Source organism: the organism of the source record quoted next, unplaced genomic scaffold (genome assembly GCF_019419815.1).
Source record: "Pyrus x bretschneideri cultivar Hongxiangsu unplaced genomic scaffold, Pyrus_bretschneideri_v1 Contig97, whole genome shotgun sequence".
In the NCBI taxonomy this organism is placed as follows: Eukaryota; Viridiplantae; Streptophyta; class Magnoliopsida; order Rosales; family Rosaceae; genus Pyrus; species Pyrus x bretschneideri.
The window spans coordinates 746,469-774,424 of record NW_025999839.1 but is presented as its reverse complement, the minus strand read 5'-3'; the positions used below and the strand labels follow the sequence as shown (position 1 = coordinate 774,424).

The window sequence follows — 27,956 nt, the reverse complement described above, 5'->3', positions numbered from 1 at the left end:
CCCTTGGAGACCATCCTCAGCGAGCCAACTTGGATGGTCCAGCTATGGGTTCAGTGGTAATTCCCTGAGTTTCAGGCACCAAACTTGGAGTTCCCTGAAGGAGTAGCTCCAGTTCGCATCTTGGCAAAAGTTTCCCTTACAAACCATTCAACTCTAGCCTGCCTATATTTCTTCAGAGTCTGTCGAACTTGGGCAGACTTAGAGTGGAGGGCATTTGTGCTCAAGAGGTATCCATGGTTCTTAAATCAGATATTCCAAGATACTTTTGGAGAGGATACCAGCAATCTCTACAAGGAAAAGTTTATAAGTTGCATCCAGCAGAGAGATTTGGCGTGGGGAGTGCGCAGTGACCAAACTAGTTATGAGCGCGGGCTGGAAGTCTACCACCCCAATTTCCATGATTGGTAGCTGGGATTTAGGCAGGTTATCCCAGTGCCCTACTTCAACTCTATGCACTGTGGAAATTCTTTCTGCCTACGCACTCATTCAGAAGTGAAATTTCAGGCAGCTCAGCACAGTTTGAAAGTAATGAGCAAAAGCGCCCACAAGCCATTGGCATTGAACTTTGAGTGTACCCCTTGTTTTGCCATTTAGTGGGAGGCTAAGTGGTCAAAGAAGTATGAGGGAGACATCAGAGAGGCCAATCATCGACTCTTCGGGCAAGTCTTCTTCAACTCTCTACCCAAAAAGGAGGAGTTCGAGAGCTGGAATAAGGTCATCAACCAGAATAACCAGTTGTCTTATAGGTATAACTGATTGCCCTTTCTCTGTCTCTTTCTTTGATGCTTTTATCATCTATGGTGGTCTAATTTTTTTCCTGATTTGTAGCTCAAGGTAACACTGAAAAAGTGGATGTCGAGCCAAAAGAAAAAGTTGTAGATGCTCTGGTCCTCCAAGAGGTTGTTGTTGAGGCAGCAAGGTAAGAGGCAGGGTCCAGCCAAGCTGCTGGAGATATCTATAAGCTCTTTAGTGACTCAAAGGCCAAGGCTGGGCCTAAAGTAGAGACGCGATCAAAGATGCAGGCAAGGGCGACTGTGGTGGAGACTTTAGAGTCTGAGCCCGAGGAGAAGCCTCAACCTCGACTTGTTTTGCCTGGCCTAAAGGCAACTCCCACCAAGAAGATAACCAAGTCACAAACTTCTCAATCTTTAAAGCCCTCTTATGCCCATCCAACTAAAACGGGCAAGAAGAAGCAAAAATCCTCCAGTAAGTGTTTTTAGCCTTAGTCTTCTTCTTTTCAACATTTGATCTTTTTGAGTCTTTGAACTAACATACTTCTTCCTTTTGTAATCAGGGCCTCCAGCCTCTAAAAAGTTTGCCTCTACTCAAGGAATTGAAGGTAGAGCCTTCAATCCTAAGTACTAAATTACTTTTGAAATTTACCTCTCTCAGCACTTTAACTAATTCTATGTTGTTGTTTTGTTTGAAACACGATACTAAGGCAAAGGCAACTTCCCAGCCCGAGCCTTCTTCTCCTCCAGCTCGAGCGATGCATCTTTCCCCTCGTCAGGCCAAGCCCTCAAAGGTATACTTCTCTCACATTCCTGCTTAAGCTCGTGATTCTCCAAGTTTCGAAGCTAATAACCATCTTTATTCTTTTCTAAGCAAAGGTTGGAGCACCTGCATCTTTAGTCGAGCAAAGTTCAGCTCCTTCAACTCTTCCTCCAGCAATGTTGGTGATTCCACTTCCCAGTTTAATCTATCAATTGGGGAGATGTTGCACTTTGTGGAGGATGATAACACTTCAATAAGTACCATTTTCCCCAAGCCCTTTTGAATCTCCTTTTAAGTTCTCCTTCAACTTGTATTTATACTTTGTTTTGCCTTCTCTTAGTCTTCTTCAGTGCATGACGCCACCAAGCAACCACCAACAATATTTAGGGAATTAATAGTCCTTGAGATCCCTATGGTCTCAAAAGTGACTAGCCCGCGGGCTCCTCAAGCTGTTTCTTGGGCCAGCCTACCTGTTTCTCCCAAGGTAGTTGCAAGAACAGAGATTCCTCCCTCACAAGCTCAAAGGCCAGCTCAGGTATAGAAGTCTTCTCATTTCCGCTCTTTCTTTACCTTAAGTATGACTCAATTTTCTGACTCGTTTTTCCCTTGGCGTGTAGCAAGCTTCTGGCGAGGGCTTCGACAAATCTCTTCAGCCCACAACACATAAAGTGGTATTTCTCAAGCCTCTTAAGGCCTTTAGGGTCACAGGGATTCTCATCCTTCGGCCGAAGAAGACTGATGTCGCCGCTACCACCACTTACGAGCCTCCTTCTTCAGTTCTAACTGAAGCTGCCTCCTCTGATGCTGTCTCTGAGGGTGCTGGAGTAATGCCCCATCCCCTTGCCTCCATGTAGCCACGGCCTCATTGCCCGAACTAGTCAGGGAGTTCGAGCAAAGTAGGACCAAGTTGAGGTCCCCAAGGTGTCCCTTTGAGCCCTAAAATCCTCAAGATCAGTGACAGGTCTTTAAGGAATGGATGCAAAGGGGCTTCACTGCTTCATTCTATCTGAAGGCCTTCTAAGAAGCTGAGAAGGCTCTTACTGAGTTATTCAAGGCTCAACAGATAACGAAGGTTCAGTACGAGTCATTCATCTCTTTCTTTGAGAACTTGAGGGCTTTGAAGGATCAGCATTAACGGGCAGAAAGGCAATCAAACAGAATCAAGTGCTACAAAGAGAAGTATCTTAGAACTTTAACTTCTCTGCAGCAGTTGGTAGATGAGGGTTCAGCTATGAAAGATCGCATCATGGTGGTCGCTTTTAGGATCCAGAAGCTGAAGGAGCAGCTCTTTGCTTTGAAGGCCAAGCTGATGACCCTTTCGAGCAAACTTTATCAGAAAATTGAATAAGTGAAGAAAGTCAATCTGGAAGTGGAGGATGCAGAAGCTCAACTAGCCAACAACAACATTACCTTAGAAGAACCAGGCCGAATCTTCACAATCATGTAGACCTATCACTATACGATAGCTGTTTTAGCTAAAGATGTAAAACTATTAGGCTAGGGCTTTTTGTAACCTTCTTTTGATAAAATGAAATGAAATGACTTCCTTCTTCACTTCTAACTTGTCTTATTTTACTTCGAAGCTTAACTGTGGTAAATGCATAAACTAACTTCAATCATCCTTAAAATATTTAGACTTCATCGATATAACAATCTCTAACATCCCACAAAGTTAGGTGATATATCTTAAAAAAACTTAGCATTGACTGGACGTCTTTGCAAGTTTCTTTCCAAATCTGCCAAGTAATATCCTTCTCTATCTAACACTTGGTTAATGATGAAAAAACCCTCCCAAGTAGAGCTTCACTTCCCAAAGCCTCTAACTTGAGTTCCCAAGGGTAGAATTGCCTTCCACACTAACTCTCATTCCTTGAAGGTTTTCAACTTCACTTTCTTGTTGTATGCTCGGGCAACAACCTTTTTTCCTTCTTGGATTTTGTTCAAGGCTTCAATTCGGTCTACATCCAAATCTTTAATCCTTGACACATAGCCTGAATGTATTCTTCATTGTGTAGACCAAACTGGCTTTGAAGCTTGACAAAACTTTCATTGATTTCCATAGGGAGTACAACATCTTGCCCGAAGGTTAAGGCATAAGGGGTAGCCCCAATCTCTGTTTTCTTTGAAGTTCTATAAGCCTATATAGTATCTACCAACTTCTCATGCCATCTTTCTGGGCTATCTGCCACCATTCTCTTAATAATATTCACCAATATCTTATTGCTAGCTTCTGCTTGGCCATTTGATTAGGGATAATAAGGGCTAAACTGGATCATCTTTATCTTAAACTTGTTTGCAAATTCCTTTACTTCATTCGAAATAAAAGATGGTCCTCAATCTGTAACAATTGTCTCGGGCACTCCATATCTGTGTAAGATCTTGGTCTCAATGAATTTCTTCACAACAAAAGAAGTGATAGTCTTCACATCTAAAGCTTCCACCCACTTGGTAAAGTAGTTAGCTGCCACAATTATGAAGGTGTGTCCTTTGCTAGAAGCTAGATAAATTTGCCCGACGAAGTTCAGTGCCTACCATCTGAAAGACCAAGGCTTCACCACTAGATTCAAAGGTACTGAAGGTATGTGTTGGAGAGGTCCATGTCTTTGACATTCTTCACAACCTCTAGCATAAGCTTTACAATCTTCTTCCATTTCGGGCCGAAAGTAGCCATACCTTCTCATCAACCACCTCTCATCTTGGTTCCAACTTGATGTGCTCCACAGATGCCTTCATGCACTTCAGCCATCACCCTCATTGATTCTTCTAGGCCTAAGCATTTCAACAAAAGTCCATCTGGAGTTTTTCTTAGCAGAAATATGTCCTACATAATAAACTTAGTTGCTTGCTTATGGGAGAATAGTGGTCTTTCAAGTACTGGATGATGGGTGTTCTCCAGTCTTCTGTCTTAGGTTCCTTGGTCATTACGTCTAGGCTGAACCTTCTTTCAAAGATAGAAGGGAGATTTCTCCTTTGTACCTCCATATCCACCTTAAACCTTCTTTCTTGGATTTGTGCTCTAGAAGCCAACTATGCCATCTCATTAGCAATTACATTTGCCTCTCTGGGAATATGACTGACTGAAAATTCAGTACCCCAATAACTCAACAATTGAGTAGCTCATAAATAATAACTTTCCATTGTGTTGTGCCTGCACTTGTAATCATCATTCAACTGATTAATCACTAACTTTGAATCACCAAATAACTCAAATTTAGTTGCCCCCAACTCTATCAGGATTTCCAAGCCAATGATCAATGCCTAGTACTCTGCCCAATTGTTGGTTATATCTTGGTAATCTAGCAACAATGAATAGCAATGGTGAACTCTTTTGGGGATCAATGATGATAATCCCAACTTCAACAACATGTTGAGTACTTGACCCATCAAAATACAACCTCCAAGGAGTGATCCATGGACCGATTATTCTCTTGACCTCTTGCTAGATCCATTCCTCCTTGACCAAGTGATCTTTACTTGGTGAGATCCAAAGTCTGGCCACTTCTAGAGTTCCTGGGATGTTGACAAGTTCATCATGTGATTCTTGGTGCTCGGTCAAGAAGTCTGCAATTGCTTGCCCCTTTATTGCTCTCTAAGGCACATATTGAAAACTAAACTCTGATAGTGCTAGAATCCACTTCCCAATTCTTCCAGTTAGCATTGGCTTAGACAGCATGTACTTGATCACATCAGTCTTGGCAATGATATGGATGTGGCAAGGCAACATGTAATGCCTTAACTTGCAGGCAGTGAAATATAAAACTAAACATAGCTTCTCAATTGGAGTATATCTTGTTTCCACCTTAGTAAGGATTATACTAGGGTAATATATTGCTTGTTCCTTCCCCGCTTCATTATTCTGAGCCAAAAAGCTTCTTGTTGACTTTTCAAAAGCAGAAATATAGAGCTTTAAAGGTTTCCACCTTTATTGAGGCATAAGTAATGGTGGAAAGGCCAAATAAGCTTTTACTGTGTCAAAAGCCTCTTGGTGTTGTGGGCCCCATTCAAACTCTTCTTGATTCTTTAGTCTTAGTAAAGGAGCCAATGGTTATATCTTGCCCTCCAAATTAGTAATAAAACTCCTTAAGAAGTTGATCTTCCCCAGTAGCCTTTGTAATTGTTCTTTGTTGGTGAGAGAATGTGACTCTATTATAGCCCAAGCTTTGTTTTTGTCTATCTCCACACCTCTCTGATGAACAAGGAATCCCAAAAAGTTACCCGATCTTACTCCAAAAGCACATTTCTTAGAATTCATTTTCAACTTATGGGTCTTCATCCTCACTAAGGCTTGTCTGAGGTCTTCTAAGTGTAGCTCTTTAGTTTTTGACTTGACCATAATGTCTACAATGTATACCTTCATACTATGTCAGATCAAATCATGAAAAATGGCATTCATTGTTCTCTAATAGGTAGCACCAGCATTTTTGAGCCCAAATGGCATGACTACATGCTCATATGGTCCTACATGTCCTGGGCACCTAAAGGCTATCTGATGTATATCTTCCTTAGCTATTTTTATTTGATTATAACCAACATTCCCTTCCATGAAAGATAGAACTTTGTGTTTTGCAACTGCATCTATAGATAGGTCAGCCAAAGGCATGGGGTATTCATCTTTAGGCGTGGCTTCATTAATGTTTCTATAGTCAACATAACATGGGATGACATTAGTTACAACTTTTAATATAGGTACAATGTTGGCCAACCACTCAACATACTTTGCAGGCCTAATAAATCATGCCTTCACCAACCTCTCGATCTCTTATTTGACATTCTCTTCTATTTCCTTCGACATTCTTCTTGGTGCTTGCTTCACAGGTTTGTACCCTTCCTTGATAGGCATTTTATGCTCTACTAAACTGGGGTCCAACCCAGGCATTTCTGTGTAATGCCATACAAAGCAATCTTTGAATTCATGCAAAAGATTTACTATCTTTGCCCGATCTTCAGCTTCCAACAAGCCATTGAGTTTTATTAGCCTTGGATCCTCCTTAGTTCCCAAATTAATGGTTTCCAATAGGTCTTGTACTTCTAATGCCGGCTTATCAGGTTCTGTACACAAAAGTTCAACTAACTTTGTACCTCTAGGCATATCATCTTGCCATTCCAAGTCATATATACACTTAGCCATGTGAATGGCTACCTCTATCTCTTTTCCAAAAAACTCTTCTTCTTTTCTATTCTTGGTGCTTGAAGCCTTTTTCTCCCATTTTGTTTCCTCTTTGACTGAGCTCTCTTTCACTTATTTTCTCTCATTCCCATACACCAACAGTCTCTTGTTTAAGGACCTGACTGCAATCACTTGGTCATTTCGCCTTTGTTCTGATATCATTGGTGTTGGTGGGCTGGGACAATGTGAGACTTGTCCCACTCCTCCTTAGTGAGAGACAATCTTTGTTCTAAGAGCTTTTGGGCTATCTCCTTAGTCGGGCGGCCGTTCTTATCAGCTCCTAAACACTACAAGATTCTAATACTAGGGTTGTAGAAGTTTACCTCTGCAACACTGGCTGTGGGGAGAAATGGTTGTGCCTCGACCTTCACAATCTCCCAAAATCATGGTTCCTTGACTTTGGACTTGTGGTAGACAACAACTCGTTGATGTAAAGTGGATGGCATAGACAGACTTTAGTGAATCTAATCTCTGTCTAGCAATACTCCATAAGTAGAGATGTATCCACCATAAAGAATGCCATCATGATTTGCTTAGACCCCAAGTCAACCTTCAATGGCAATATCTCATAGGTTCTAGTGATGGCTCTAGAGAAACTAGAAACTGTTAGATCGGTGGGAATAAGATCTTATTCACTTTTACATAATCTCTTCATTTGTTTAAGTGTGAGCACATTGACCGCTGCTCCTCCATCTATTAACACCCTCTTCAAGAGAACTCCATCCAGATGAGCAGTCATGTATATGGGCTTGAGATGGATGGCTTGGATCAAACTTGGGTTGCTGAACACCATTCGGTCAGAATATACCCTATCGGGCTCCTTTCGTGTAGGCTAGGGCAAGTCTACCACGTTTGATCTTTTTTTTCCCTCAACTTCTTCAATGTTAACAAGTGCCATCATTGGTTCTGGTGCCAAATAATCACCCTCCATTATGGCTGGCTGATCTGGTTCAGCCCAAAACATGGCTGATAAAACATAAGTTATGGTTACGTGGAAGTCGCTGGGTCCAGGTATCTCTTATTTCTTTCTTCCAATCTAGTACACAAACTCGTCCATCCAAGCCTGAGCATCATTGGTTAACATCAACTCGGGCATCTCCTCGTCTACTGCTATATCAAAGTTAAGCAACTACCTTGGGGCTTCACAAAGTGCATCTTCCAACATAAGTGAAGGTACTCCCCTATCAGGGGAAATGGTCCCAAAACAGAGAAGCTCATGTCTCCAACCTGGTATAGGCATCATCACTACATTCTCCTAAGCTTTTCTTAACATTCTATATTTTCCTGGATGAGGATTCTAAGGTACATGATTTCCTTCACCCTCCATTTTACTATTAGTTCTTTCTACCTCTTTTTTGCTTCTTCATTAGAGTTGTTTTCTTCGACCTTATGTGGCCTCTTCAAACTTAACGTTCCCAGAAGCTTTTGAAATGTTGGGGATTTTCATTGAGTTTATGTGAGCTCTGTGCTGCCTTTGAACCCTCTTGATTATAAATGCCCTTCTCTTTAACAGGTCTTCCATCATTCCCAACCACATACCATTTTCAGCCAAGTCAAGCTAAATCTTTCTTAGTAACTGGGGGCACTGGGTTCATAGTTCTCTCTTTCCATCCTTGTCTTACACTACCATGATAACTTGGATGGGGACGTTTCACTTCTATCCACCTTAGTATCTTGGCTTCCTTGTCCTCAGCTTTTTCAAAGGCTTCATAGTTCTTGAATACCTCAGAAAAACTTTTAGGTTTAAAATCTCCTCCTACTTTAGAACATATTCTTGGAAGTTTCCTTCTCTACTGCCCGAATAACACTCATACTGGCATCTTGTTTTTTTATTTCTTTTCTTCTAACTAACTTTTGGTCAATAATAGCGCCCGATGCTGGCACCTCCAATTCACATTCACATTGGCACTTACTGCATAAGACCACTCCCTTGATCACAATCGTTTGTGTTCTGTCGGGTAATCGTCTAACACCAGCTTCTCCTTGACTAAAGGTCCTGGATCCAATCCCTGAACTGGACACAATTGGCTATGGAATGGTTGAAGGTATAGTGAAACTTGCAATACTTTTTTCCTCTCAGCTCTTCTGGTTTGGGCATCTTTTTGGTGTTGTCAGGCAAGATTACTCTCTAACTCTTCATAGATGTCATCAACCTTTGTCAAATCAAATGAATAAGTTTGGTACTTTGGGGGCTTTACAGGCACAAAACCTCCATCATTCATAACGACCTTCTGATCCTTGACAAGCTAAACCAATCCTTTCACCATCAAAGGTTTGAAAGGAATGGTCATCTCTACTACACACAACTCAATTCCTTCTCCTACATTGTTGTCATTCTCCCCTAGTTCTAAACTCTCAAACTCTAATTGGTGTATTGGGGCTTTGTTTTTGTAGAAATGAGGCACCTTAGATGAGTGTTTCACTTGCTGCTCCTCGGTCAACAACTTCTCATACTTAGTAGCAGCAATCACTAACTCTTGAAGTTCATTAAATTGCACATCATAGAACCTTTTCCTCAATGGTAGCCTTAAAGCCTTCTAGGCAATAACTATGAGTTGTGCATGGTTGATTGGGAACTAGCACCTCATCGTTATCCTTATAAACCTCATCATGAAATCCTCTGTAGACTTATGTTCATACTGTTTTACCTCTACTGGGTCATTGATGGTCATCTTAGGCTTGGTCCAACTTCTCCTCAGCTTTTTCTATTGAAGGCTCATCATCTTCGTCAGTTTCCTTCTTTTGTAGGGCAACCTTTGGTTGGTGGTCAGCTTTTTCGTCATGCTGCACCTCCAGTCGATTGACGAGTGTGGCAATTTGCAAGTCATTTTCCTCCACGGTCTTTGTTAGCCTTGTAATTGCTTCATTCATTTGAGTCAGCTGCTCCTTGATGGAAGTTACACCAATAGTCATGACTTGTATGGCTACGGGATACGAGCTGCTGCTTAAGTAGACATCAGAAGTCAATGACTCGGAGTACCTCCTTGGGCTTTCTTCCCCCGACGCCCATAACGAGGCCAACGTGATCACGAGCTTGTGCCTCGGGTGCTCTTGCTCATTCGGCAGAGTTGATGTAAGGGTGGAAGGCACGGTAGAGAAAGTTTTTGCCTTGCTTTAGGTTATGACGCCCAAAGTGCCATCACTTGCAACAGGGATGTTCTTGTTCTTAGCGTTGGTTACAAGAACAGCTTGATCCTTTCTTGATGCCATGTATGTTTCTTGTGGGTTTGAAGACAGAGATGAGAGGCAGAGAGGTCCTACTAAGCGTGCCAAATTTGTAAACACGAAAATTTTGTATTGAATGAAACGAGAACACATGTACAAAGTAGATTTGTATTGATATGAATTTCTAGGTTACAATCTCTGTTTACAATTTTCCTCTGATTCAAACTTCAAATTTGATGTAGATGCGTAGGTTGTTGATTCAAGGGTTGTGATGACTTGATCTTGGACGAACGGTTGAACGATTGTTTCAAGTTTTGAGCTTGAAACAATGCTTGGATAGTCTTCACCTCTAGGTTTGCATATGACATGAGGCAAAGGTGATGTTGATGTGGGATTTTGTTGATTCAAGGGTCTTGGCGACTTGATCTTGAATCAAACATCGTTACAAGTTTTGAGCTTGCAACTAAGTCTTGAAGGAATTGGCATAGGTGCTTGTTGATTCTTCAAGGAGTGCTTCGGCTTTGGTCGACAGAAAGCTTCGGCTTTGGTTGTACGTTCTTCAAAGAGAGCTTTGGCAGCAAATTAGTCTTCAAAGATTTGTCTAGAGGTTCTTCTCAATGTGTAATTTTTCAATCCTCAATGTGTGTCTTGGATCCTTGTATTTATAGACTTCCAAAGCCATGCCTTTGGATGGATTTGGCCTTGATTTGTGTCTTGATTCATCCATGGGAGAATTTAGGCATGTTTTGTGTCTTAATTTCAGCCACCTTCCTCATATTGGGCGAAATTTATAGGCCTTGTTACCTATTTGTGAGCAATATTCAATTCTTGCTTATTTTGTTAAGATGATTCGGCTTTCTTCCAGTTTTGAGAGATTTTGGGCCCCTTGCCGATTTTAAGGTGGATTTTCTCCATTTTGCCGAATTTTAGGAATGTTTTACACTTCCTTTGCTTGATTTGTATCACATGTCATTGATGGCTTGTCCATTTGTGATGAGTCATATGCCACGTAGAGCTTTGTGATGCAACATTTGTATGCAACGAAATTTACATGTCTATAATGGGATGAAGAGAAAAACATCTCTACCAAAGCAATCTATCATAGCAGAAAAATATGTTATAGTGGCATCTTGATTTCATTTTTTCCCATACATTTCTAATCTATAGTAAAGGGAGCAAGGAGCTTTTGGACTCGAGACATAGTGGGATGAAGATAAAAACGTCTCTACCAAAGCAATCTATCACTTATTATTAGACCATCACCAATGGAAATGTCAAATTATTAGAGTCAAATTACAATTGATGGTTGATGTGACAATCCGAAGTCTTATGTCAAATTTTATGTTTCTCTAACCGAGTTGTCAAATATTATCATTTTTTTTTAATTTATGTAGAGCTTTAAATGGTTGTATTTATTAAAAAAAATTGTTGAAACAAAATTTTTGGGAGCTTTATATAGAGAGACAAAAACTTTCATTATATTTTAAGGAACTCCACTAGTTTTTAAACATTCCAATGAGAGACAAAAATATAAAAACAACTAAAGCCCAGCTCCAAAACATGGAAACAATGTTTTAAAGTATCAGCCATACCTTTAAGGCTCTAGGGCTATTAAGAGAACTTAACCCTCACAACTCCAACAAAATCAATGTATCATAAACTCAACTCATCATCGACTATTTCTGCAGAATAAGTTTTGAAACTATATGTAGAATCAATTTGTATCCTTTACTTCTATAATCAGTTCAATTAGTCCACGACCATTTTTGCATAATCAGTTCAACCCGTCTCCGACCATTTTTGCAGAATCAGTTCAACCCATTCTCGACCATTATTGCAGCATCAATTTAATCAGTCCTGGACCATTTTTGCATAATCATTTCAACCCATCCTCGACTATTTTTGCAGAATCAGTTTACTCGCCTTCAACCATTTTTGCAGAATTAGTTCGACCCGTCCTCGACCATTTTTGCAGACTCAGTTCAACCCGTCATCGACCATTTTTGCAGAATCAGTTCAAACATATGCAGAAGCAATTTTGGTATTATGCTTTTTAGTACAACCAATTTGTAAATACATATACTTACATTCAATTTAGTTGATTACTTCAACTATCCTCACAAACTAATTGTGCAGTCATAGGCCGAATGCTCAGAGATTGTATGACCATTTCATTCTAAGTAACTACAAGTCTACTCAGCCCAAGCATAAACCCACAATCCAAAACTGAGGTGGGCTGAACTTTGAAGCTAGATTTGAATAGTGAAAATAAAAAATAAAAATAAAAAATCACTATTAACAACCAACAACTAACAACATTCAAAATCGTAACATGCCAATCAGCTACATGGGCCAAGAAAAGAGAAAGAAATGAGTAATAAAGAGCTGGCCACCAAAACGGCACTCACAAATCGATCAAAACTCCCAAATCTCAAAAACCCCCAATTTAAGCCAATTCACTCTGATTAATGATTAAACAAAATTAATCATTTTGTCATACCTAGAATTGCCCAAATTAGCTCATCAAGGCACAAATGATTAATGCTATATCAGGACAAAAAGCAAGAAAGACTCGGAAGAGAAATGAGGATAAAAAGGGTTAGAGAAGAGTTGTTGCAACAGCAAGCCAAACAAAGGGAGACTCAAGCATGGCCAGACTCATATTTATCTTCTTATACCTTTGTATTCCATTATTTCCTCTTCTTTTTATTTTGTTTGAGTATTGCTCTCTTGAACACAGTCCCAATCCTGGAATAATTTAACTTGGCATTCACATAATAGCTAAGTTCTTATTGATGACTTTATATAAGCTTTTGAAAATCACATGTCGTGTTTTTCAATGTTTAGCAACACTTTGAAATGTTGATTACTATATGCTGAGGCACAGTCAGGAATGCATTATCTAAACATTGTTCATATAAAAAATTATAAAAAAATAATCAAAAGAACCCTTCCTTTTTATATACCCATTAGTTAATCAAAAATCCCCAAATCTCATAAGCCCAATCACCTATGAGGAATGTTTATGTACAGATGGAAAGGAGTATGGATGTGTGAGCATGGTGTTTGATGAATGTTTATGTTGTTTTGTGAGTTATTGGCTTTTGGGTTTGGGTAGAAAATGTAGGTTAGAATCTAAATGATTGTGATATTAACACCTATGTTAATAGAGGGTATTTTTAACATCTCATATCGTCCAAGGGAGTGGATCATGTAAGCCTTATATGTATATTCTCATCTCTACCTAGCACGAGACCTTTTGTGAGCTCACTGGCTTCGGTTTCCATCGGAACTCCGAAGTTAAGCGAGTTCGCGTGAGAGCAATCCTAGGATGGGTGACCCACTAGGAAGTTCTCATGTGAGTTCCCAGAAACAAAATCGTGAGGGCGTGGTCGGGGCCTAAAGCGGACAATATCGTGCTATGGCGGAGTTGAGCCCGGGATGTGATAATTTGGTATCAGAGCCAATCCATGGCCGAAAGTATGCCGGGGTGGATTGTAACATCACACATCGCCCAGGGAAGTGGATCTTGTAAGCCTTATATGTATATTCTCATCTCTACCTAACATAAGGCTTTTTAGGAGCTCACTAGCTTCGGGTTCCATCGGAACTCCGAAGTTAAGCGAGTTCGCGTAAGAGCAATCCCAAGATGGGTGACCCACTAGAAAGTTCTCGTGTGAGTTCCCAGAAACAAAACAGTGAAGGCATGGTCGGGGCCCAAAGCGGACAATATCGTGCTATGGCAAAGTCTAGCCCGGGATGTGGTGGGGGCCCGGGCCGGGATATCATAGTATTTTTGTAACTTAAAAAAAATAGTCAATGATGTCATATTTTACATGTATTAATTTTTGTTTCTCATTGAAATATTAAAAGAGTGTTGTCTCCATATACCATTAAGTATTAAAAGTATACCCTGTGTAATTTTCCAAAATTTTATTGGTTGAAATGTTAGTGAAATAAGAGACCCACCATTAAACTAATTAAAAATAAATTTAACATTGATGTCAAATTTGACTCCTAAACACAAAGGCTTCAAATCCAGTCAGCAAATAACACTTCAACTAGAAGGATTTTTTATATCAAATATGCACAATCATATCTCTACTTCGGATTTGATGGTCCTTTTGAAGATTTTCTTAGAAGTTTTTATTTATATGTTATAAATTATCTCATGAATGATAGTTGTTCATTCAAATAAAAAATGAAAATATAACCAAATTAGTGGGAATTCTAATCCCTTGGTCCCACCAAAACTAAGAAAAGCTAAAAACCATGAAATGAGGATCCTCTCCAAACCCTCTTTGTGAAAATCTTGAAAATCCGCACATTTAGTATATTCATCGTACATCATGCGGTCAAATATCTTCACGTACTATTCATATTTAATTTTAAATAAAAGATCTTGAAAATTCTCAAATCATGTATATTTTTAGTACATCGTGCGGTCAATTATCTTCAAGTAGTATTCATATTTAATTTTAAATAAAAGTATTTAAAATGATTTTTAATCATACGATGTAACGAATATGATTTAAAGATCCTTAAGATCCTCACAAAGAGGTTCCAGAGAGGATCTTCATTCAAAACCATGGGCTCCCGATGTAGATTACATACAAACCAGATAAGAAAGGCTGTTTATTTTAACTCACAAACAGGATCCGGAGAGGATCCTCATTCAAAACCATGGGCTGCTGATGTAGATTACATACAAACCAGATAAGAAAGGCTGTTTACTTTAACTCACAAGATCCGGAGAGGATCTTCATTCAAAACCATGGGCTGCTGATGTAGATTACAGACAAACCAGATAAGAAAAGGTGTTTATTTTAACTCAGTTACTAATTATCTTCCCAAAACAGGGAGCAGCATAAACCATAACCTTCCTTATGCATACATACCACAGAAATTACAGAGGAAAACACCAACGATGTGAAGATGAAAAGTCGATTTTCTCCAAACTTCTATAGACGAATCTTGCCATTAAGCATCGGCGGTGGTGGTGGTGGTGGCGGCGGCGGCGGCGGTAGCTGTTGGCTTCTGAATGATAAAGGCCATGCACTGACCCTGGTTGACGTTGTCGAATGCCATGCAGCGAATATAAGCATTCGGGTATTCTGTTTTGCACTGCTGGATTTCATTGAGAACTAGCGACGGATCAGTACAACCAAACATGGGCAGCTTCCACAATGTCCAGTATCTCCCATCATAATACCCTGGCATCTGGCTATTCTCCCTGTAAACATACCCAACCTTCCATATTTGCAAAAATCAAATGTTAACGTTATGAGATAAACCCCAAAAGTTTATTGCTTAATTAGCGATCTACCCAGGATTATCATCGAGAAGTTAACCTTGCTAGTCAAATGTATAGTTCAAACATGACTGATCATATTAGTCGAAATACAGCGCATATTTAGCGCGTCGGATATGATGCTGGATTGGATTAAATAGTCCAATCTGGTGTTAGTGTCATTCATATTACACAGCAACCCGATAAAACTATTCAATTACTTAATTTTGTCAAATAACAGTTGTACTAAAATCATACGCCATGGAGGTAGAGATGCAAGTTATAGTACATAGTTTAATGCACAGAAGAGAAGTTAAAATCCGATTTATTTGTTTGTTAAGAACAAAGAAGAGCATCTAAACTTAGTAAATCAACTAACCTCATCGAATTCGAGGCAAGGGATCCATCCCTTCTTGAGCATGTAGTCAATCTCCTTGGCAATAGAATCATCAGAGAGTGGTGGTAGGTACGAGAGGGTCTCAAACTTCTTGTTGTTGATTGGATTCCACACCTGTAAAATTAAGAACCAAACCGAGGATGAGAATCTTGGGTACTTGGGAGTTGGGATATAACTTGTCAGATTCCCTTACCTTCATGCAGAGAGTTCTTGATCCATTGGAGACCGTTTTCTTGGCCCATCCAATAGAATCATTCACCGGAAAAAGCTTCCGAGGGTTGGCTTTCAAGCCAGCATAACCGGATGCACCAACCGGAGCAATAAAGATCGCAGCAGACATCTTCGAACTTGATGTCCAACGGTAGGAGAGAAGAACAAAAAGATGCAGTTTTGGTGGCTTGCAAGGCTGATGATGCTGGGTTTGTTGAGAGAGAGAGAGAGAGAGAGAAAGAGTGAGAGTGAGAGTGGTATTGAAAAAACGGTGGGTACAAGATGTTTTAGAGTTTTATAAGCCACATCAGCATCCTGCTTTTTCCACCATCTCACGACCAATCAAAATCCACTTGGCATGGTGACAAAGTCTCTCACAGCCAGTTTTGCAGGCATCAGAGGAACCGTGGGAATTAAATATTAGGAAGATGTATGACTCGTTTCTGCAACTGCCCTTCATTCAATGGATGTGGAGAAAACTTTAAAATAGGTGAATGGGAACACAGGAATTTCAACAACCCTTGTTTGCTGCGAACGCAAGTTGAAATCTACAAAACAGCCAAGGCATGGTGATCCAATAGAGAATATGATGGACAATATCATTCCGTAATCTACCATTACGGACGATGTTTTCAAATTGAATTTCCTCGCTAAGTAACTTTGAATTGTTCCAAGAAGAAAAACTTAGAGACACACCAAAGGAGGCAGGTCTCTGAGCTAAATACAACGTCAAGATTGTAGCTAGATGCGTCTTTGAAAAGACAGGATCGACTTGCCTGCGGATTGGTCCTTCCATTTCCAAGATAATGGTTTCTTTAAAGTAACGATGCGTCACTAGCAATGGAAAAACTTTCAAGTGCCCTGCTGAGTTGGTTTAAACTTGTGTTTATCTTTCTCGAATGGGAATGAGACTTATCGTCTGCCATGAATTTATGGACAATACCATCAGTCTCAATGAAGCTCCAAGCTGAAATTGTACCTACTTCCCTATCTCTCATCATTTTCCTTAGCCTCGTCACATCCTCCCAGTTGCCCATTTTGGCATACATGTTGGCCAGAAGAACATACCTACCACTATGTTGAGGCTCTAATTCAATCAAAAGCTTCCCCACCCTCGCCCCTAAGTCAACATGGTCATGTATCAGACATCCATTAAACAAAGACCCCCAAATAGCACCGTCCGCTTTCATTGCCATACTTCTTATCAATATCTCTGCTTCATTCAGTTTCCCAGCACGGGCCAAGAGATCAACCATGCAGCCATAGTGCTCAATCCCCAGAGCAATGCCATAAACTTTACTCATGCGTCCTATCAACCGCCATGCTTCATTTACCAGAATTTTGTGATTACATGCAGTGAGTACTCCAACAAATGTCACTGCATTTGGTTTAGGTCCTTTCTTTTCCATTTCTGCAAAAAGCTCAAGCCCCATATCATTCTCACCATTGATGGCAAATCCCATGATCATAGCACTCCAAGTAGTTACATCTTTATGAGGCATCCTGCTAAACACGTCTTGTGCGTCTTTAATACATCCACATTTTGCATAAAAATCTACTAGTGCAGTACCAAGCTCAAGTCCATACTCAAAACCATTTTCTTCCAAAAACGAATGAATCCACTTCCCTTCTTCAAAGGCACCCACTGACGCACAAGCATTAAGAGTGCTAACCAAAAGAGACTCATTGAGCCTCACTTGTGTATGGCTTTTCAATTGACGAAACAAATCAATTGCTTCATTGAAACAAGCATTCCCAACATACCCAGAAACCATTGCACTATAAGAAACATCATTTATATCCGGCATTGCATCAAACAGATCACGAGCTTCATGAACCAGCCCATTACTACAATATCCACTAATAAGACTAGTCCAACAAACCACATTCTTATCCAAACTTTCCTCAAACACTCTACGAGCAAATTCCACAGCTTCACATCGACATGAGGCCCTAATAAGTGAGCTAATAACATAAACATCACACCCATGCCCAAACTTCGTTATTTGACCATGTACCTGACCAAGCAAAGATACCTCAAGACATGCTTTAACTACAAAGGTGAAAGTACGAGCGTTTGGCTCTGTGCCTATCCTTCTCATTCTGGTGTAAATGGAGAGACCCTTTTCAGATTCTGAGCTCTTCAAGAAACCCATTATCATGGAATTGTAATCAAATACATTGGGTCTTGGAATTTGGTGTAACAGTGTCTCGGCATAGTGCATATTACCATGTTCTGATAATGCAGAGAAGGCTAAGAGCTTGCTGGCAGTGTAGGCAAAACGAGCAAGACCAGTAGTGACTGCATGGGCATGGATTTTCTTAAGTTCGTCCAAGCTTGAACATCTTTGTAGTAGGAGAAGATATGGAGGACAAGTTACTGGTTTTAAAACGACTTTGCTGCCCATCTGGAGCACACTTTGAAGCTGACAAAGCAGCAGCTCCCATTTTAAGCCCCTTTTTTATTTATCAGACTTTGTGGGAAAGTGCTTATTTGTGTGACACTCAAACATCATCATATCCAAGATCCGCCACTGTCGACAAAACAAATACTGAGTATACCACAAAGTAATAAATAGATCTTGAGCTCAAAAGAAAGGCACAAAAAAAAAGAGAGAGCGAGAGAGAGAATGGATGGGGTAATTAATGTGTCAAAAATAAAGCCAGGCGTTGGAAAGAATTTTGACCCCTTATTGTGGCCAAAGTATTATGTGTTGTTATAAATAATTATCTGACTACTAGTTTTAGTGAATGTAAGTATGTTTCATCTGTTATACAACACTTAAAAATATTGAATATTAATGTTCAAAGTTTAAGAGGAAGCACAGAGTTGATCCTTCTTGTATTTTGGATGATGACAAGAGGGGAAAAGCTCATGTTTGGGATGTAGTGTGTTAGTTTTTGTTGTTTTTGTTTGGCTTCGGCCTGCCATTTACCACAAAAAAGTATTGAATATTACATTTCCATTGCAAAAATTAATCTGATGTTTGATAAGTGACCATAAAATCTTTTGATCCTCGCCAACTCTATTTTTCCTTCTTAATCTTATCTTTTTCTCTAAACCTTAAACATCATAAACATCATAAACATCATAAACATCATACCATCTTCTGATCCTCATACCTCACCATTCACCAACACTATGTTTCCTTCCCATTCTTTTAACATTATTTGTCTTGTTATGTTAAACCCTATATGGAGCTGTTATTGGTGCTTCCTGTTCTAAAAATCCCCGCCTAGGCGCTAGGCGGCTAGCGGCTGGCCACCACCCCGATTAATGCCTAGGCATTTGAAAATTAAGAAAGGATGTCTAGACCTATTGAGGAGCCCACCTAGACCATCTAGTCACCCGCTTAGCCTGTCCAGCCCGCCCAGACCAGCCTAGACACCTGCCTAGGTCGCAACTCACTTAGATAGAAAATAGATAACTTTCATTTTGCATTTTATCTTTTTCAAAAAATTGTAAGAGGCTTGTTGCATGCTTAAATGAACACACATTATATCCTCATTCCCCATGTTTTCATTATGTTTAAATACTTCATAATATATATGTCATTTTATTTTGTAGTTTATGATGAAATTACATGTATTTTAAGTATAAGTAGATACTTATTTATACGAAAGATAATATATTTACTTAAATCCGCCTAGCCGCCTAGACGTTAGGCCCTAGCCCGCCGCCCGACTGGCGCATAACGTCTTTTAGAACCTTGTTGGTGCTTCAAAAATGTCATTCCTCACTCCTCGTACTTTTTTATAGGGGAGAATTTATACATGGAGTAGCGAATGATTATGTTATTGGTGTGCCAATAACAATACTCGCCCCTAAACCCAGAAGCATTTAAACAAACTGAACGAAAAGTATTAGAACATATACTTACTGGGGTTTCAAGTGAATGAGAAAGTCCTATGAAAGCCATAATCAGTTCCTTCTTTTCAGTCAGTTCTTGTAAACCCGATTGAACAAAAAACCTAACAAATAACCAGATATCTCTAACCCGATCGGAATCAAATGTTTTCATCAAAATTACGACTTTTCTTTCGGGTCTGATACTCAGTAAAATTCCTCAAAAACCCACTCAACAAAAATAAATATAAAAAAGGTCCTATTGTGTGTCTATTTTTGAGTAAAACGAAATTTCTTCAAAACCCATACCTGATTGATACCACAGGAATTAGGGAATCTGAGCTTCTGTTGGCGAGCGATAGTCGTCTCTGAAGGCGGCGGTGGCGGCGGCGGCACAAATCAATTCGGTTTTCTCAGCTTTGCCATGGAGATGTTGTGGGTTTGTGTTGGGTTTGCTTTCGCTGGGTAGATAAGAAAAGGTGAGAGGAAGAGGCAGAAGGTTCAAAGGATGAGCTTTTGCCGGAGTCGAGGAGGGAGGGTTTGCCGGCCACTGGGTGGTGGGCGGCTCACTGGGTTGGGTGGGTGCAGAGGCGTGGTGGTTGATGGGTTTTTGTGTATTTTTATTATAAAACTTCATATAAACCTGACACTGTCAAGAGAAGGAACAGGTGTAAAAAATTGGATAATGATCCTTTCCATATCTCTCATTCATCTTAACCATTTATTGAATATTACGCGGTTAGTTTTTGCTATGTAATGTTTGTATTCAATTTTAAATAAAAAAAAATTTTAAATAATTTATGACCACAAGATGACTGATGAAGTGATCTGTGAGATTATCACAAAGAGGATTTGGATACAATCATGTTCCTAAAAAAAAGGTTTCACACTGGCAGTTTCCGCACAACATAATTGAACTCCGTTTTTTAATTGTTGCTAATAGTTTTTGTCAATGGCGAGTTCGAAATTTATATATTTGTATTTTTCTTGGAGAAAATCTAGTAATGTATTCGAAAAGTGTGAGAGACTTGCAAAAGACAGATTCATTGTGGTAGTGTCATCTCAAATCTATTACAATTTCACGATTATATTTTAACTTTTTTTTTGTATAGCATTGTATAATGAGTTTAGAATACGATCATCACGCTGTCTTTATTTGCAAGTTATTCTCGTGGTCTAAGAGACAAGAAAAATTGGGGCTGATCACTTGTTCATTAAGTCATTTAATAAGATGATACCACATCCTCATTTATTTGCCACGTAAATTTTTGCTGAAAAAAAATATGAAATAACTATGTAACCGAAGTAATAATAATATGAATGAAATGTCAATAATAAATAACGTGCCTATATGCATGTCACACAACATGCACGGTTACCCGAAGAACGTGAGATGTCGAACTACGGAAATGAGCTTTCACTACTATACAGACCCCAAAAAAGTACACAAGCAAGTCCCAAAAAATCTTAATTTAGGTTAAAATTCTAACTTAAGCATGAGAAATTCGTAAACCTACACAAGCCAAGGACATTTGAGTACCATGTCACTGGGCTTCAAGTGGATATGGGGCATGGTTAGGAAATCTGACTAAAGCTTTTCTCCGAGGAGACCCTAAAATAATAGAAAAAAAACTGTCACTCAAATATCGCATAAGTTAGTAACAACACTTGACAATATGACCATCACCGAAAAAACACGTTCACATTGATCTAGAATTGATGAATTTTCAAATTTTACATCATAAAATGGTACTAGAATTGTGATACGACATAAATAACAAATGATAGGGGCAGAGGAGATCCACAAGCATTACTGCTTGCAGATACCCTTGAGTTCCCAACTCTTAAGAAACTTAGTGCCAAAGCTTCATGCAGAACCCGTTTGGCACAACACACGATTTCTTGCTTGAAATACTTTCTGAGAAGGTGTCAACAAGTTGCCCTGCAAGCGATGCAGGATCTTCGATAAAGGTATCTACAAACACTTTCACAATCCTTACCTCCTGAGGGGTAGCTCTCAAGCTGTACCAGGTCAGGAATTTCTGCCGGAAGTTCTGCTCGATATGCCCCTCGCACTCTAACCATCTGATAATCTTCACGTAATACTCAAAATCCCTATCTGAATCATTGTTTGTCACACACTCCTCGCCTTTCCTTTCCGCACTTCTCTTTTTTGATGTGCTGCCATCTTGGGGTTCCTCTCCTTTCCCAGTACCATTTTTTAAATCCTTGCTACTGGAATTTGATCTTACATTCCTTCCTAGCCCATCTTTAAGTAAGTCGATTTTGCAAGGAGTGATGGGTAAGCCAGCCTCTGAGCTACCAACAAATGGGACACATTCCATTCCAGTTCGAGCAGGGGAATTTGACCCGTTATCAGTGCTTATGTCTTCAACGATTTGGCAATCTGGTGATTGCTTGCGCTCGAGTTCAATGACATCGGATTTAGATATGGAGCCAACCATCCCATTGGTGTGTTCCTCATCCAGCATCGAAATAACATCTGCTGCAGGTCCTCTATCCATGCTGTTGGCATTGACAACATCATTTGATAAATCAGCAAAGACGGTATTATCAGTGTCCTTGCAGAAAGTAATATAATTGTCTGCTCGGTTATCAGCTTGATCACCATAAGCGGTAATATTATTAGTTTCATCTTCCACTGAAGAAGGATTAGAAAGGCTACTATAGTTGGTAACTGGGCTTTGACTTCTCTGTGTTACTGAACAATTAGGGACTTCATCTCCAGCAGTACTTGTGGAGGACCATACTTCACACATGCCCAAATGTCTTGAATCATTGAATGAAGTCACTTTGAAACAGTACTCTGTAGCTGGAGTTAGTCCAGTGACAACAAATCTCGTCTTTGGTGCAAACAACAGTGTAGCAGTTGGTTCTGTTGGATAATTCATATCATCAGCCTTCCGGTGCCATAATTTGTAACCAACTAAAATTTCTGAGGGAGGATATTCAGAACTCAAAACCACAGTGAGCGATGTAGCATGGACATCCTCAAATCTAACCATGTCTGGAGCAATAAAACTTGGATCTGAAATGTTTAAAAGATGTACAGCAGAAAACATCCATTAAATTCCTTATTGCACTCTCTGAATAAGCCAAATACTAGAAAAAATGCATTATCTCCATTCTCCAATAACCTCAATGTTATTCTGTGATTCGATTAGGAAGTGGTGAGGAAAGAAAAAAAACCAGAAACTCAGAATCAAATGAATGAAGAGATTATCGCAACTACATCACTGTATATACATTATCATTAGAAAATTTGTCGAATGCAAGTAAATTCAATGATTGTGGTTATGGCGCGAAAATTGCAGCTATTTACAGAGTTTTCGTGTGCATGTAAAGCCAGTGATTGTGGTTAGGGTGTGACAGTTACTGGTAAATAGATTACCTTGTACATTAGGCTTGGCCAATGGAGGCAATGTTGCTTTCTGAAGCACCGAATCCATTGACTCCACAGCAAATGCACAAAGTTTCTGAATCTCTGGTCCAGAAGAAAGCCTGTTAACAATACCCCGACCCATCTTTAATGGTAAGCCAGTTAGCAGACCCACTTCATCTTGCAGCTTCTTCATAGCCTCATCCACAATCTCATGAAGCTTTTGATACTTTGCAGTCCCCTTGAGAAGCTTATGACTCAAGGAAATACGATAGCACAGTATGTCTACCCGTCTGGTATCCTTTGCTATTACTAGCTGTTTCCGCCAGGATCTAAATACATGTAAGAACATAGGCCAATCAGATTGCTGTATATGAGGAAAAAGTAACATCTAAGGTAACCAGTACAAAAAATTAGTATTAATTATGTGCTTGAAGTATTTCATCATAAACGTTCACTCAGAAAAGAACTAAGAACCATTTAATTGCATTAAAAACATGAAAGAAATGTATTAGTGAACCATTCATGATGTCTTCAATTGCGTCACTTGTCAACAAACAATCACAATCTAACTCACTTTATTTACCACGAAGAGTGAGAGAGAGAGAGAGAGAGAGAGAGAGAGAGAGAGAGAGAGAGAGAGAGAGAGAGCAAGTTTTTGACAAATAGAAACAGTATCAACTCTACACAAAACCGATGAGGACAGAACTCCGAACCTTCAGGCAATAGAAATAGGGCGGTGCCATCCACACACCCATTTTTACCATACATACATTTACATGCTTGCCTTTCAATATATATATATATATATATGTGTGTGTGTGTGTGTGTGTGTGTGTGTGTATGTATGTATATGTATATGTATATGTATATGTATATGTATATGTATATGTATGTATATGTATATGTATGTATATGTATATGTATCTACCATGTGACTTTAGCAGCAAAGATCTCCAAAACCACATTTTCAAAAGCACTAGACAGAACTCCTAGCTTTCAGGCAATTGAAACAACACACAAACACCTGCATGTTCGTGTGAATTATACATTTACATGCTTGCCCTTCGATATATATGTATTTGCATCTACCACGTGGCTTTAGCTGCAAAGATCTCCAAACCACATTTTCAAAAGCACTAAACATTCTCTTTTTTTATAATACAATCAAGGTCTGCAAGTTACCATGTCATGAAACCAGAACTGTAGCAGTTTCAACTGAAGGTTATTGACCCAACAAACAGGGTACTGCCACCACACTACCCACTCCAAATCTGTGTTCATAGAATCTAAAGACAAGTCAACAGAACTCGTCAACTCGATGATTCGTAGGTGTAAGGAAAGTTTCACAACAATTTACAAGTTTCACCAGAAATGGTTAATCCTTGACATTAAACTGAGGGCATGCAGAAAGCTTCTGTATAAGGCGTTAGGATTATGATTTTCAACACATTGATATACTACGATATTTAGCACGCTTCATATACTCTGAAGAAAGTTTAGTAGAGCTTTGGAGGAAAGGCAAAAGCACCCCAGGAAAATCCATCCCACCATTTGTTGTTTAGGTGATTCTTTGCAATGGAAGGACCAAAAAGAGGGAGACTGATTTTTATTAGATCTATCTGCCAAAGCATTAGATGAGATGAAAAAAAGCCCACTTTTAAAAGAGTTCATGCGCCCCCTTAAAAGCAAGAATAACTCAAAATAATAAATGGTCATATCAGATAAACTCAATGCTGCACTGTAAACAATTGTAAAAAACTCATAAATTGTTAAAGGACATGCTTAAAATCCTACATCAGTTTTTAAAGAAGGGAGGAAGTTCTTAGAGCAATATTCTATAAATTAATACAAGATGGTGATATCGCTCATATTACACAATAATAAACAAAATATTTCCTTCCAAGTGTGAATGGTCGTGTAAATTATGTTACACTCGTAGAACCACTATAGCAAAAATAAGGCCAATGTACAATATAACTAACCAGTATTTCTAAGATACCGCAATGAATTAAAATTCCCCACCAATAACTTAACATGTTGCAAAATTTTTATTTCCTTAGTGGAGGACTTAGGATAAACTTTAAATAGAAATGTGAAATTCATCACAACTATAAACATTTGTCTATAAAAATCTAAAAATTATGAAAGAAAAATGATATAAAAAATAGTTAATAGGTAGGAAAGTTTACCCGAGCAGATCATTCACTTTGCCACAAGATATACAACAAAAGCTCCCATCAAGTCCCCTACGTCCTCTCTCTTTTCCAATACCAGAACTTTCACGCTTTAAAGCACACTCAAGGTGGCATGACATGCCACATGAATTACCCTCGAACGGCGGCTCAGAGCTGCAAACTAACCAAAGGCTCGGGTCCTTGTTGTCATCAAACTTGTAACAGATGCAACACGAACATCTTTTGCAAAATGCGTCTTCCGGATTTAAGGTAGCTCTGCAAGCTGAGTTTTTGCAAAATGTATTATTATTGGCTAGGTCACTCCCACTAATGTTTTTAGAAATACGATTCTCCGGAACATGTAGCCGAGATGGATTCTCCGTTTTCCTCTGCCTTTTAGTAGTTCTTTGGCCAGTGGCATTAGATGACTGTGGTTTAAGGTCTGTTGCATCCTCACCTCCCCCTGCTTTCTTTTCAGACACAACTTTCAGAAGGTGCTCTATTATTTTCACTTTTGTCAAGCCAGTATATTTCCTTTCTTTTCCCATTTCTGCACATAGGATCTGTAAAATCTCCTGACGGCTCCATGACTGTAACACTTCAGAGGCACCACGTGGCCACTTTGATACTTCATAGACAAGCTCTCTCCTTTTATCCATACTTAACTTGCTGCTGTTCGAATGATCAAGTGCAAGTCCTAAAGCCAAGGAGAAAGGGACGTATATCAGTTTATAGAAAGTAGAATAGTTGAACAGATGAAAGAAAAAACATAGATCTCTGAAAAATTCCTAAGAGAAGGGGACAGATATTTAAAGAGAGATGATGGGAAAATTTATCAAAATTCCTTAGTTACATCTTTTCACAATTAGGACCATCTATTTGAATCCATAATCCATACGATTAACGTCTCAATTCTCCACATATAGGAACAAGAAACATGATAGGATTTGACCAGTAGCACAAATCTCCATTGCCTGCCACTTCAGAGACCCATTAAGAATCACAGTTCTAATTTTGATTTATGCCACAGAATAAACTCAGTAATAAGCTAAAACATACTACTAGCACTACCAAAATCAATAGAGAAAGAGAGTTGACTTTCATTTACAAAGACAGCTCAACTACACCAAATAGAATAAGAATTGGATGGGACTGGCACGCATAATTGGGTACGATGCATCAAGCCCACACGAATCCTTAAACTAAACACAATATTCAGTTGACTTTGGAATGCCCCTGGCTCTGCATCTTCTAAAGAGCTTTCACATGAGTATTTGATAAGGTAGCATACCCCAGTAAAAAGGAAATCCCAGCTCACTTCTCCTCTAAGAAACAATAACATAAAGAGAAAAAGACCCCACTGAATTATTTCATCAGATTAAAGCAAAACATAGCTGAACAACCTCAGAAATCTACCCTTTGCAATTTAACTCTGAAATGCCGAAAATCATCAGTCAGAAGATGATCAAAAATCAAACATCAATCTGGAAACAGTAAGCACTAAGCAAAAGTTAATCATACAAAATAATATAACAGAAGCAATTACTGTCGATATTTACCCACAGATTCCATACCCATCAAAACCCAGAAGCTCAAATCACAAACAAAAAGAACAATGAATTCCCAAATAATTTTTTTTTTACATAAAAAACCCATCCTGCAATCTGAATACAACATGCATATTCCAAATCCAGCAAAGGATTCAACTTTGATTCCCCAATCAACAAAATATCAAATCCAGATATCCACAGACCATGATGAATCAAAACCCAGATATAATTTGAGCATAAAAAGCAAAAATGGAGATTAAAAATAACAAAAAAGGCACCGTGAGAAGAATCCGTGGCCATAGCTATTGAAGAAGCAGTTGAGCCTCCACATTACCTCCAAAGAGCCCAACTTTTGTGAAGCTGCAAATCAGAAGAAAAAGGAAATAGGACACACCATATATGAACAGAAATAGTAAAAGAAAAGAAAAATAAACAAAACTCAAAAAAAGAAAGAAGGAAGGAGATGATTAAGAGAGAGAATGAGAGGGAATAGAATAACCACCACCCAGAAAAAGACGCTTGAAATTCTGCCGCACAGCCTACGAATGCATCACCTCTCTTTCTCTCTCTCTCTCTCTCTACTTTTTTTCTTTCAGGACCCGAAGATGTAGTGGAAGGAGATTCCAGGAAGACTCATCTGCTGCTGCTGGTTCCTCCTCCTCCTCTTCTTAGAGAGAGACAGAGCTTAGTGAGAGAGAGAGAGAAAGGAGAAAAGAGTATCAAACCAATTTATGAGAGAGAGAGAGAGAGAGAGAGAGTAGAGAGGAGATGGCCATGAATTGAGGCTACGACAAGCGCAAAAGCGGCTGCATGTCATCATCATTTTCACCTATCACTCGCTCTAGCATGACTTTGCTTTGCTTCATTTCCTTTTCTTTATGAAGAAATTCATTTTTCTTTTAGATAATTAGATATAAGTCTAAAGATGAAGTCAATTATTAGGTTTAATCGAGACATTTTGTTCACCAATGTTTTAAAAAAAAAAAAAGGGTTTAATTGGTGACTAGCCACAGCAGTCCATTCTTTGAGATCACGAAGACTCATAGAGGTAATTTAGTATTTTTCTGGTCATTATCATGTGATTTACCAACGGTAGAAATTGAAATCAGGACGTGTCATGTGAAATGCAAGCCTGAAATTCGTCATCAACCACTACACCACACCACAACCATGGTTATTTTTGTTTGCTAATTTGGGTTTCAACTAAGCAAACTTCTTGTTTCGTGATGATGAGTCATTTCTTTGAAGACGAGATTTTA

At 39.2% G+C, this 27,956-nt stretch overlaps 3 protein-coding genes across 8 annotated transcripts; all 3 read right to left on the bottom strand.

Annotated features, from left to right (window-relative positions):
• Nucleotides 1–14,634: 14,634 nt before the first annotated feature.
• LOC103928816 (ribulose bisphosphate carboxylase small subunit, chloroplastic 3) lies at nt 14,635–15,907 on the bottom strand. The gene is made up of 3 exons (XM_048577076.1): nt 15,707–15,907; nt 15,496–15,627; nt 14,635–15,076 (listed from the first exon to the last, which is right to left on the bottom strand). Exons 1-3 carry the CDS (start codon nt 15,851–15,853, stop codon nt 14,807–14,809), a joined length of 549 nt encoding a protein of 182 aa, XP_048433033.1. The 5' UTR covers nt 15,854–15,907; the 3' UTR covers nt 14,635–14,806.
• A 22-nt stretch (nt 15,908–15,929) lies between these two features.
• Nucleotides 15,930–20,204, bottom strand: LOC103928817 (pentatricopeptide repeat-containing protein At5g66520). 3 transcript variants are annotated; one of them, XR_001951462.2, is made up of 3 exons: nt 19,880–20,204; nt 16,420–18,257; nt 15,930–16,271 (listed from the first exon to the last, which is right to left on the bottom strand). XR_001951462.2 is itself a non-coding variant. In XM_018642907.2 (3 exons), exon 2 carries the CDS (start codon nt 18,129–18,131, stop codon nt 16,539–16,541), a length of 1,593 nt encoding a protein of 530 aa, XP_018498423.2. In that variant the 5' UTR covers nt 18,132–18,257; nt 19,880–20,204; the 3' UTR covers nt 15,930–16,271; nt 16,500–16,538. The 3 variants fall into 3 exon arrangements, 2 of the variants coding, with proteins under 2 accessions (XP_018498423.2, XP_048433032.1); XM_018642907.2 differs by having other exon boundaries at nt 16,500–18,257; XM_048577075.1 differs by lacking the exon at nt 15,930–16,271 and having other exon boundaries at nt 16,311–18,251.
• A 1,049-nt stretch (nt 20,205–21,253) lies between these two features.
• On the bottom strand, nt 21,254–27,461 carry LOC103928818 (VIN3-like protein 2). Of its 4 annotated transcripts, none has more exons than XM_009337911.3 (5): nt 27,200–27,461; nt 26,976–27,057; nt 25,163–25,844; nt 22,983–23,302; nt 21,254–22,619 (listed from the first exon to the last, which is right to left on the bottom strand). In XM_009337911.3, exons 2-5 carry the CDS (start codon nt 26,995–26,997, stop codon nt 21,424–21,426), a joined length of 2,220 nt encoding a protein of 739 aa, XP_009336186.2. In that variant the 5' UTR covers nt 26,998–27,057; nt 27,200–27,461; the 3' UTR covers nt 21,254–21,423. The 4 variants fall into 4 exon arrangements, with proteins under 4 accessions (XP_009336186.2, XP_009336190.2, XP_009336188.2 ...); XM_009337915.3 differs by lacking the exon at nt 27,200–27,461 and adding an exon at nt 26,564–26,631 and having other exon boundaries at nt 26,976–27,022; XM_009337913.3 differs by lacking the exon at nt 27,200–27,461 and adding an exon at nt 26,551–26,631 and having other exon boundaries at nt 26,976–26,993.
• Between the last annotated feature and the right edge of the window lie 495 nt (nt 27,462–27,956).